Source organism: Microcaecilia unicolor, chromosome 13 (assembly GCF_901765095.1).
Source record: "Microcaecilia unicolor chromosome 13, aMicUni1.1, whole genome shotgun sequence".
NCBI classification, from domain to species: Eukaryota; Metazoa; Chordata; class Amphibia; order Gymnophiona; family Siphonopidae; genus Microcaecilia; species Microcaecilia unicolor.
In genome coordinates, this window is record NC_044043.1 from 24,411,735 (window position 1) to 24,424,031 (window position 12,297).

At 49.4% G+C, this 12,297-nt stretch overlaps 1 protein-coding gene across 2 annotated transcripts in view; it reads left to right on the top strand.

Moving 5' to 3' along the window:
- Positions 1-12,297, top strand: part of TAF15 (TATA-box binding protein associated factor 15) — a 329,472-nt gene that overhangs the window by 240,024 nt on the left and 77,151 nt on the right. For both annotated transcript variants that reach the window (XM_030185658.1, XM_030185659.1), the window contains one exon: positions 6,578-6,610. In XM_030185658.1, coding sequence (XP_030041518.1) covers positions 6,578-6,610 — 33 coding nt within the window. The remainder of the gene's footprint in view (positions 1-6,577; positions 6,611-12,297) is intronic.

The following is a 12,297-nucleotide window of genomic DNA, read 5'->3' on the forward strand; positions in this document are numbered from 1 at the left end:
GGTTGACGTCCTCGGCAGCCCCCTCCATCGGAAAGTTTACTAGCAAAGGCCTTTGCTAGTCCTCGCGCGCCCATGCGCACCGCGCATGCGCGGCCGTCTTCCCGCCCGAAACCGGCTCGAGCCGGCCAGTCTTCTTTCGTCCGCGCTCGGTACGGTCGTGTTACGCCGTTCGTGCCCCAGAGAGTCGACCTCGCTCGTCCTTTTCGACGTGTTTTTTTCACTGTTTTTCTTCAAAAAGTTCGGGAAGCGCTCCGGAAGTGTTCCGGAAGACCCTTTCGGGTTTTCTGCCCTTCCCGTAATTTTTCACAGCTTTTGCCCCGTAAGTTTTCTTTTGTTGTCGGGGTAGGCCTAGTTTGGACTCGGTCGAGATTTTTCTCCCTTTTTGGTGCTTCAATTTTCGCCATTTCGGCTTTTGATTTCGCCGGCGTGATTTTTCCGCCCATGACATCGAAGCCTTCCAGCGGCTTCAAGAAGTGCACCCAGTGCGCCCGGGTAATCTCGCTCACTGATAGGCACTCTGCGTGTCTTCAGTGTCTAGGGGCCCAGCACCGCCCCCAGAACTGCAGTCTGTGTTCCCTGTTACAAAGGCGGACTCAGGTAGCGAGATTAGCCCAGTGGAACGTTTTGTTCTCGGGCTCTTCGTCGGCACCGGAGGCATCGAGTGCATCGACGTCGTCAGCGTCCGGACCATCTTCCTTGGCTGCCGCTCCATCGACTGCATCGAGGCATCGGACCTCTGCATCGGCGCCGAGGCATCGGGCGACTGCATCGACGTCGGTGGTACCGAGACTTCGTCTGCTGATGTCGTCGGACGGAGGTGCATCGTCAGGAGTGCAGGTGAGGGCTGTCCATTCCCCTGCTGGTGGCGGTGAGCCTTCGGGTGGGTCTCCTCCTACCCTGAGGGCTCCTGCGGTACAGCCCCCCCGGGATCGACCCTCTTCGGTCTCGGCCCCGAGGAAGCGACGGATGGATTCTACGTCCTCCTCGTCGGTGCCGGGGAGCTCCGGGGACATGCTTCGGAAGAAGTCGAAGAAGCATCGACACCGATCTCCTCCCCGTGTCGGCACCGAGAGCTCTGGGTCGCCGAGGGATTCGGCACCCAGCAGGCATCGGCACCGAGAGGACCGCTCACCCTCTGTTCAGGAGGTGTCGATGCGCTCCACTCTGGACAGCCCGGAACAGCCTCCTCGCCCGGAACAGGTTCTGACGTCGACGCCTGCATCGACCTCTCAGCCTTTTTCTGCAGCCACTCTGAACGAGAGCCTCCGGGCCGTTCTCCCAGAGATTCTGGGAGAGCTGTTGCGCCCTACCCCTCCGGTACCGGCGGTGCTTGCGCCTCCGGTACCGTCGAGTGTGGCGCCGGCTGGTCCATCGCCCAGGTTGAGGTCCCCGACGTCGGTACCGCGTGCGGTGCCGACCGCGGCCACCTCCCAGGAAGGCTCCCCGACTACGTCGGCGGAGGGAGCTTCGCCGATGCGGGTGAGGGAGTCTACCTCTCGACGCCCCCATCGTGGACGTGGCTCCACGGAGTCGAGCCGGGCGAGGTTGCAGACACAGGTCCGTGAACTTGTGTCTGACACCGAGGGTGAGGCCTCGTGGGAGGACGAAGAAGACCCCAGATATTTCTCTGACGAGGAGTCTGAGGGTCTTCCTTCTGATCCCACTCCCTCTCCTGAAAGGCAGCTTTCTCCTCCTGAGAGTCTGTCTTTTGCTTCCTTTGTCCGGGAGATGTCTACGGCCATCCCCTTCCCGGTGGTTGTGGAGGACGAGCCCAGGGCTGAAATGTTTGAGCTCCTGGACTATCCTTCTCCACCTAAGGAAGCGTCCACTGTTCCCTTGCATCATGTCCTGAAAAAGACATTGCTTGCGAACTGGACCAAGCCATTAAGTAATCCCCACATTCCCAAGAAGATCGAGTCCCAGTACCGGATCCATGGGGACCCAGAGCTGATGCGCACTCAGTTGCCTCATGACTCTGGAGTTGTGGATTTGGCCCTAAAGAAGGCTAAGAGTTCTAGGGAGCATGCTTCGGCGCCCCCGGGCAAAGACCCTAGAACCTTAGACTCCTTTGGGAGGAAAGCCTACCATTCTTCTATGCTCGTGGCCAAGATCCAGTCTTACCAGCTCTACACGAGCATACACATGCGGAACAATGTGCGGCAGTTGGCGGGCTTGGTTGATGCTCTTCCCCCTGAGCAAGCCAAGCCTTTTCAGGAGGTGGTCAGGCAGCTGAAGGCGTGCAGAAAATTCCTGGCCAGAGGAGTTTATGACACTTTTGATGTTGCGTCCAGGGCCGCTGCTCAAGGTGTGGTGATGCGCAGGCTCTCATGGCTGCGTGCCGCCGACCTGGAGAATAGAATCCAGCAGCGGATTGCGGACTCGCCTTGCCGTGCGGACACATTTTTGGGGGAAAAAGTCGAGCAGGTGGTAGAGTCTCTCCACCAGCGGGACACCGCATTCGACAAGTTCTCCCGCCGGCAGCCTTCAGCATCTACCTCTACAGGTAGAAGATTTTTCGGGGGAAGGAAGACTGGTCCCTATGCTTCTGGTAAGCGTAGGTACAATCCTCCTTCCCGACAGCCTGCGGCCCAGGCTAAGCCCCAGCACGCTCGCTCTCGTCAGCAGCGTGCGCCTCAGCAAGGCCCCGCGGCTCCCCAGCAAAAGCAAGGGGAGAGCTTTTGACTGGCTCCAGCAGAGCATAGCCGACATCCAAGTGTCAGTGTCGGGCGACCTGCCAGTCGGAGGGAGGTTGAAAGCTTTTCACCAAAGGTGGCCTCTCATAACCTCCGATCAGTGGGTTCTGCAAATAGTCCGGCAAGGATACACCCTCAATTTGGCCTCAAAACCTCCAAATTGCCCACCGGGAGCTCAGTCTTTCAGCTTCCAGCACAAGCGGGTACTTGCAGAGGAACTCTCCGCCCTTCTCAGCGCCAATGCGGTCGAGCCCGTGCCATCCGGGCAGGAAGGGCTGGGATTCTATTCCAGGTACTTCCTTGTGGAAAAGAAAACAGGGGGGATGCGTCCCATCCTAGACCTAAGGGCCCTGAACAAATATCTCGTAAAAGAAAAGTTCAGGATGCTTTCCCTGGGCACCCTTCTCCCCATGATTCAGCAAAACGATTGGCTATGCTCTCTGGACTTGAAGGATGCCTACACTCACATCCCGATACTGCCAGCTCACAGACAGTATCTGCGATTTCAGTTGGGCACACGCCACTTCCAGTACTGTGTGCTGCCCTTTGGGCTCGCCTCTGCGCCCAGGGTGTTCACAAAGTGCCTAGCTGTGGTAGCAGCGGCACTTCGCAGGCTGGGGGTGCACGTGTTCCCATATCTCGACGATTGGCTGGTGAAGAACACATCCGAAGCAGGAGCCCTGCAGTCCATGCAGATGACTATTCGCCTCCTGGAGCTACTGGGGTTTGTGATAAATTATCCAAAGTCCCATCTTCTCCCAGTACAGAAACTCGAATTCATAGGAGCCCTGCTGGATTCTCGGACGGCTCGCGCCAATCTCCCAGAGACGAGGGCCAACAACTTGTTGTCCCTCGTCTCGCGGGTGCGTGCGTCCCAGCAGATCACAGCTCGGCAGATGTTGAGATTGCTGGGCCACATGGCCTCCACAGTTCATGTGACTCCCATGGCCCGCCTTCACATGAGATCTGCTCAATGGACCCTAGCCTCCCAGTGGTATCAGGCCGCTGGGGGTCTAGAGGACGTGATCCACCTGTCCACGAGTTTTCTCAAATCCCTGTATTGGTGGACGATTTGCTCCAATTTGACTCTGGGACGTCCCTTCCAAATTCCTCAGCCGCAAAAAGTGCTGACCACGGATGCGTCTCTCCTGGGATGGGGAGCTCATGTCGATGGGCTTCACACCCAAGGAAGCTGGTCCCTCCAAGAACGCGATCTACAGATCAACCTTCTGGAGTTGCGAGCGATCTGGAACGCTCTGAAGGCTTTCAGAGATAGGCTGTCCCACCAAATTATCCAAATTCAGACAGACAACCAGGTTGCCATGTACTATGTCAACAAGCAGGGGGGCACCGGATCTCGCCCCCTGTGTCAGGAAGCCTTCAGCATGTGGCTCTGGGCTCGCCGTCTCGGCATGGTGCTCCAAGCCACATATCTGGCAGGCGTAAACAACAGTCTGGCCGACAGACTGAGCCGGATTATGCAACCTCACGAGTGGTCGCTCAACTCCAGAGTGGTGCGCCAGATCTTCCAAGCGTGGGGCACCCCCTTGGTGGATCTCTTCGCATCTCGAGTGAACCACAAAGTCCCTCAGTTCTGTTCCAGGCTTCAGGCCCCCGGCAGACTGGCATCGGATGCCTTCCTCCTGGATTGGGGGGAGGGCCTGCTGTATGCTTATCCTCCCATTCCTCTGGTGGGGAAGACTTTGTTGAAACTCAAGCAAGACCGAGGCACCATGATTCTGATTGCTCCTTTTTGGCCGCGTCAGATCTGGTTCCCCCCTTCTTCTGGAGTTATCCTCCGAAGAACCGTGGAGATTGGAGTGTTTTCCGACCCTCATCACACAGGACGAAGGGGCGCTTCTGCATCCCAACCTCCAGTCTCTGGCTCTCACGGCCTGGATGTTGAGGGCGTAGACTTTGCCTCTTTGGGTCTGTCAGAGGGGGTCTCCCGCATCTTGCTTGCTTCCAGGAAAGACTCCACTAAGAGAAGTTACTTCTTCCATTGGAGGAGGTTTGCCGTCTGGTGTGACAGCAAGGCCCTAGATCCTCGCTCTTGTCCTACACAGACCCTGCTTGAATACCTTCTGCACTTGTCTGAGTCTGGTCTCAAGACCAACTCTGTAAGGGTTCACCTTAGTGCAATCAGTGCATACCATTACCGTGTGGAAGGTAAGCCGATCTCAGGACAGCCTTTAGTGGTTCGCTTCATGAGAGGTTTGCTTTTGTCAAAGCCCCCTGTCAAGCCTCCTACAGTGTCATGGGATCTCAATGTCGTTCTCACCCAGCTGATGAAACCTCCTTTTGAGCCACTGAATTCCTGCCATCTGAAGTACTTGACCTGGAAGGTCATTTTCTTGGTGGCAGTTACTTCAGCCCATAGAGTCAGTGAGCTTCAGGCCCTGGTAGCCCAGGCCCCTTACACCAAATTTCATCATAACAGAGTAGTCCTCCGCACTCACCCTAAGTTCTTGCCAAAGGTCGTGTCGGAGTTCCATCTGAACCAGTCAATTGTCTTGCCAACATTCTTTCCCCGTCCTCATTCCTGCCCTGCTGAACGTCAGCTGCACACATTGGACTGCAAGAGAGCATTGGCCTTCTATCTGGAGCGGACACAGCCCCACAGACAGTCCGCCCAATTGTTTGTTTCTTTTGATCCCAATAGGAGGGGAGTGGCTGTAGGGAAACGCACCATATCCAATTGGCTAGCAGATTGCATTTCCTTCACTTACGCCCAGGCGGGGCTGGCTCTTGAGGGTCATGTCACGGCTCATAATGTTAGAGCCATGGCTGCGTCGGTAGCCCACTTGAAGTCAGCCTCCATTGAAGAAATTTGCAAAGCTGCGACGTGGTCATCTGTCCACACATTCACATCTCATTACTGCCTGCAGCAGGATACCCGACGCGACAGTCGGTTCGGGCAGTCAGTTCTTCAGAACCTGTTTGGGCTTTAGGATCCAACTCCACCCCCCGAGGGCCCTGTTTGTTCTGTTCTCAGTTAGTTGGTAAATTTTTTAGGTCAATTTCAGTTATGTCCTCGCCGTTGCGAGGCCCAATTGACCATGGTTGTTGTTTTGAGTGAGCCTGGGGGCTAGGGATACCCCATCAGTGAGAACAAGCAGCCTGCTTGTCCTCGGAGAAAGCGAATGCTACATACCTGTAGAAGGTATTCTCCGAGGACAGCAGGCTGATTGTTCTCACAAACCCGCCCGCCTCCCCTTTGGAGTTGAGTCTTCCCTTGAAGTGTATTATCTTGCTACATACTGGACTGGCCGGCTCGAGCCGGTTTCGGGCGGGAAGACGGCTGCGCATGCGCGGTGCGCATGGGCGCGCGAGGACTAGCAAAGGCCTTTGCTAGTAAACTTTCCGATGGAGGGGGCTGCCGAGGACGTCAACCCATCAGTGAGAACAATCAGCCTGCTGTCCTCGGAGAATACCTTCTACAGGTATGTAGCATTCGCTTTGTGTGCAATGTTAAGCAAGTAATTACAATGAAAAATTCATATTCTTTTCTTCATGACACCTCTTGTGTCCATAGAGGTTTGCAGTACTTGAATGAGTATCCTTCCCAAAGGTGGTTAGAAGCTGCCTCGAAAGCACAAACTGTAGCCTGCACATGAAATATTAAAGAATCTTTGGTCACATACATTTTACCAAAGACCATACAGGTTTAATAAAATAGCAATGTGCTAGACTTAAAAAAATAACCAAAAACCTATTTTGGCAAATTTCCAGTGTCCCAGGCTTAGACATGGCTTCCATAACTTTTTTTGTTTGGGGGGGAGGGGGGATAAACAGTATCTTTAACCCAGTATTCCTTGGCAAGGCTAATTTAACAGTTTCTTTTCTGTTGACCTCTCCCCACTTCATCCTTTCCATCTCTACAGGTCAAAGAGATTATGGACAAAAATCCAATGCTGGTAAGATTATAGCTGGTTTTCCAGAAAAAGCTGATTCTTTTTCCATGTTAATGTCTCATATTTAACAATTTTGGGAGTTGGTTACAAATTTCCCGCAAAGCAGCCTGTCAGGTTTTCAGTGATATAATAGAGAAATGGGTAATCTGCATATTCAGGTCTGGTAAGTGCTTGTAGATTATCCATATGAAGATTCCATGGAAACATAGTAAAATATGCAAACTGGTCTGAAATGTGAAAGCAAAATGTGCCTTAGCAGCATATCCAACATATAGAAGGCAGATGTGCGGAACTTGGGACGCAATGTACTTGACACCGCAGCCAGAATTAGTGGGGCTGTGCTTGAGTAGACTAAGGACAGAGCTGAGCAATGGGAGTGGATAAAAAGGGGTTAGTCTAAGGGGGCGAGATGGGGAGGGAGCAAGAGTGAACTGGAGGGTAGTAAAAACAAGAGGAGGAGGGAAGTAAGTGAGCTGGAGGACCAGGAGGCAGTTGGAGAATCAAATGTAGGGGTGGAGTGGAGGTGTTCAGGTGTGATGGGGAGGTGTCGAGCTTTCTTTGAGTAGTAATACTTTCTAGTGTCTTAAATTATTCAAGTGTTCAAATTAAGGGTCCTCAGAATAGAGAGCACTACCTCAGATGATTAGTGGAATGTGAATAGCCACTTTTAGTCAAGAACTGGAGTCCCAATGTGACAATAGATTTGTCAAGACACTCCTGCAGAATTTCAATAGATTCTGGAGGACTGTCTTGCCAGATCTACTGTCACATTGAGAGTATATGGAAACCAGCTCCTTCTCCCTCCTCCCCACCTCAACAGACAGTTCCGGGTCACCTTCCAAAAAAGTAAGACCTGTTGTCACCATCAGTATTGATGTCTGCTTGTTGCGCCTCTTGTGCTCTTCCCCCTTTTTCTGTTGAAGGCAGCCTGCACCTAATGATTTCCCTAGGTGAAAATTCATAGTCCTGCTGTTCCTTGGAGAAAATCGTTAGCTGTAGCATAGGTTCTCCGATGACAGCAGCACTTTAATTCTCACAACTCTCCTGCCTCTTTAAGGAGTTGTATTCCTTTAAATAGTAATAGATTGAGGAAATCTAGCGTGACAGTGGCAAGTGATGATACTGCCCAAAAGTTTCTAGAAAAAGCTGTAGGGTACTCTTTCCTATGCTGGGCTCTGTTGGTGCAGTCATTCATAGGTTAACAATTAGTCCTGCTGTCTTCAGAATACCTGCTTACAGATATACAAAACCCCGTTTCTCCCCCAGGGCAACTAGAAAACAGAATTGGAGCAACCATGATAAGCACAGGAGTAGCAGAACAGGCAGCAAAGAACCATGGGGAACAGTGAAAGTACTGCACTTTTGTTCCTTTGGATTTTCATCATGCCCCTTTGCATACTTCACTTCCTTTTTTTTTTTTTTTATTAAGGAAAATATCATAGTGTGAAGTCAGAATAGTAAACAGTACCTTCTGTCTGCTTCAGTTCCTTTTCTGCTATTGATAGGCTTGGGCTCTATCTGCTGTGCAGCAGCACTGATAGGTATCTCCTCATGAGAACTTGACGATGGTGGTTAGCTCAAGTTCTTCCATTTAAGGTTAGTATTTTGTGTGGCAGGGTTGAATGGTTGCCTGGTTTCGGCTCCCCTCTTTCGTGTGGCAGCAGCCGACTTCATTGCTTGCTCAGGCCAAGATGCACTAAAGTCGTCGTTAGAGTCGTTCCCTACCGAATTCTATAGCGAATCGGTAGGGAACAGCTATGTATCAAGGAAAGGGAATGCAAATGAGCTACTCGTTGTAGCTCACTTGCATTCTCTATTCCATCGTAAAACTGTCGGCCAATCGGCCAGTCAAGCATGCGCAGAGCAGTAAAGTGTTATGCTGGCTGCTCTGCGCATGCCAAATACACCTCAAGTGCTCGTCAGGAGCGTGCTTTATGGACGTTTTTCACTGTAGTTTATTATTTTAAAAAAATCACAGGTTCCGACGGTGCAGGCATCTGCTGCACCTACCATGGTGCAAATAGAAGCAATTCTGGAGACTGTCATTAGGATTTCCATCCGCCCAGCGCCATCTTCCACCCAATCACAGCGAAGAAAGCATTGAGCTGAGCTAAACGCTTTTCCCCCTCCTGAGGGGAAACCCTGGTTTCGATGCTGCAGGCTCTCAGCTGAGAAACCTGGAAGTCTCTGAGCTAAACGCGCTGTGATTGGCTCAGAAACTTCCAGGTCTCTCAGCTGAGTGAAGCACGGCCAAAAAGGACGTTTTTATTATTCCGGGGTTGAATGATGTCCAAAAAAGAGCTTGCAGGATCGGAGCCAGTTTTATTTATTTTTTTTAATAAAGCTTCACTTAAAAAAAAAAAAAAAATGTACATTTTGGGCGGCCTCCCCCCCCCCCCAATTCTTTGAAGGTGTAAACAAACGTGGACAAAGGGGAGCCCGGTTGATATTGTGTATCTGGATTTTCAAAAGGCCTTTGACAAGGTACCTCATGAAAGGCTACAGAGGAAATTGGAGGGTCATGGGATAGGAGGAAATGTTCTATTGTGGATTAAAAACTGGTTGAAGGATAGGAAACAGAGAGTGGGGTTAAATGGGACCGCTGCTTTTTAATATATTTATAAATGATTTAGAGATGGGAGTATCTAGCGAGGTAATTAAATTTGCTGATGACACAAAGTTATTCAAAGTCGTCAACTCTCGACAGGATTGTGAAAAATTACAGAAGGACCTTACGAGACTGGGAGACTGGGCGGCTAAATGGCAGATAACGTTTAATGTGAGCAAGTGCAAGGTGATGCATGTGGGGAAAAAAGAACCCGAATTATAGCTACGTCATGCAAGGTTACATGTTAGGAGTTACGGACCAAGAAAGGGATCTGGGTGTCGTCGTTGATAATAACTGTTAATATGTGTCACAACTTGAGACCCCTCCACTGGAATAGTGGTGGGCCGAGCTCTATAGCCTAAGCTGCTGAAAAGCACTGACTAGGCCCAAAAATCAGATGATGGCCTTGTAGCTGAGTGCCTGCGGAAGCAGGACCGCTTGGCAAGCCTTATTAGGATCTAGTGTGACATTCATATACAGTGTATGGGCCAAGATGGAGGAATTAATGGCTAAAATAGTAAGAAGTTAGGTTCATAAGATGGAGTCTGCTTTTGTAAAGATGGCGTCCTGGGTCATGAGATATGAATACTGATCTCTGTATATTAGGAAAGATGTTTACACTTCAGGAAATGACAGTTAAGAAGAAATAGGGAGAAGGTAGGCACCTGATCTGAGGTTAAGCAAACTGTCAGAAAGTATGATTCACATATGAAAAAAATGTGTGCCCATTGTATTGAATGGCCAGCAGATGGTATATAAGTTCTGCATATCTAGGCAGAGTTTGAAATTTTCCCCAACTCTACCCAGAGGGCAGAACTACGGTCGGTCCACCTGAGAATCTGATTGATGAGTGTGCCAGATTGAAGTTCCAATTGGTGAGAATAAAGAGTTTTTCTATCACTTACTCTCCTAGTCTGAGCCTAAATTTCTTGACTGCCTATCTGTTTCTTGGAACATTCCTACACAAATAGTGTTCACATAAGTAAGGAGGCTCCTACTCTTTAGTGCACTATATGGGAGAATAGATATCCTAAGATACACTTAGACACCAGGAGTCAGAAAGCCGAGGTCCGGGGTAACAGACTTAAAATGAGCCTTCTGAAACCCACTCTTCATCTCCGTGGGCACGGGTCCCCCGGAGGTCTAGAGAGGGGCAATTAAACATAACACTGAAACCTTCTGCTCAGTGTGCTGCTGTGGCTCGGAAAGCGAATAGAATGTTGGGTATTATTAGGAAAGGTATGGAAAACAGGTGTGAGGATGTTATAATACCGTTATATCGCTCCTTGGTGCGACCGCACCTTGAGTATTGTGTTCAATTCTGGTCACCGCATCTCAAGAAAGATATAGTGGAATTGGAAAAGGTGCAGCGAAGGGCAACTAAAATGATAACGGGGATGTAACGACTTTCCTATGAAGAAAGGCTAAGGAGGCTACGGGTTTTCAGCTTGGAGAAGAGACGGCTGAGGGGAGACATGATAGAGGTATATAAAATAATGAGTGAAGTGGAACAGGTGGATGTGAAGCGTCTGTTCACGCTTTCCAAAAATACTAGGACTAGGGGGCATGCGATGAAACTACAGTGTAGTAAATTTAAAACAAATCGGAGAAAGTTTTTCTTCACCCAACGCGTAATTAAACTCTGGAATTTGTTGCCGGAGAACATGGTGAAGGCGGTTAGCTTGGCAGAGTTTAAAAAGGGGTGGACGGTTTCCTAAAGGACAAGTCCATAAACCGCTACTAAATGGACTTGGGAAAAATCCACAATTCCGGGAATAGCATGTACAGAATGTTTGTACATTTGGGAAGCTTGCCAGGTGCCCTTGGCCTGGATTGGCCGCTGTCGTGGACAGGATGCTGGGCTCGATGGACCCTTGGTCTTTTCCCAGTGTGGCATTACTTATGTCCTTTTTGACCATGCTTCACTCAGCTTAGAGACCTGGAAGTAAGGGAAGGGACATCCAAGCAAGTAGAGTTGTAGCCAAGTGGTTAGAATACCGGTCTTGCAATCCAGAGGTGGTGGGTTCAAATCCCACTAATAGTTTTGTTTAAAAAAAAAAAAAAGGGCGCGCACTTGGATTTTTTTTTTTCACTCTTTTAAGTTGTATGAAGTCTTTATTGAACATTTATCAAAACAGCATTGGAGCCTGTTTGATTTTTTTTTTAAAATATAGTGAAGAACGTCCATAAAGGACGCTCCTGACGAGCACTTGGCCGTTTTTGCCCCCCCCCCCCCCCCCCCTGTTTTTTTGTTGTTGTTTTTTTACATTTCAATAAGTTTTCCAATCCCGCGCAGCCCCAACGAGAGGTACAGACCTCTTGTTAGATTTTCCAGCGTTAAGGCAATCGGAAAAGGTTAGTGCATCTCATTACAATAGGGTTTCTACACGATTTGCTCATCTGCATTCCGTTTTCGTTAGCTACTACCATTGTCGGAAAAAAGTATTTGTGCATGCCAGGGTTTACTACTTGCTCGTTAAGGGCTCGTTAAGTTTAGTGCATCTGGCCCTCAGAGTACAGATCCAAGGTAAAACTGAAGATTGTGAATTTATAGTCAGGAGTAGAGAGGTGTGGTAGCCGTGTTAGTCCATTCTTAAAGATTATCAATAGAAATCAAACAAAATAAAACATGGAAAAGAAAATAAGATGATACCTTTTTTATTGGACATAACGTAATACATTTCTTGATTAGCTTTCAAAGGTTGCCCTTAGGAGTATATATCTGAATTGTTTCCAGTGTGATTACAGTATGCCTGAAACATTTCACATTTATTTTAATGCTGTTCACTATAAATTATGCTGGAAATCAGGTGAAAATTTGTCGTTTAGCTTCCTTCATAGCCTGTGTGCCATACGGCTACAAAATTACTGCATTATAGTTTCCAATAAAGCCAATATTTAAATACCGCAGTTGGAGCAGGATAACTTAAACAGCGAAAGTATAGTTTGCACACAGAATAACAGATTCTAACTATATCCTTTTTCTTTTTTTTTTAATAAACTGTGACAGTATCACTATAATAGACTTTAGGGATTTGTATTAAACCCTACTTGAGAATCCTTCAATCCATTGTAGACCCAA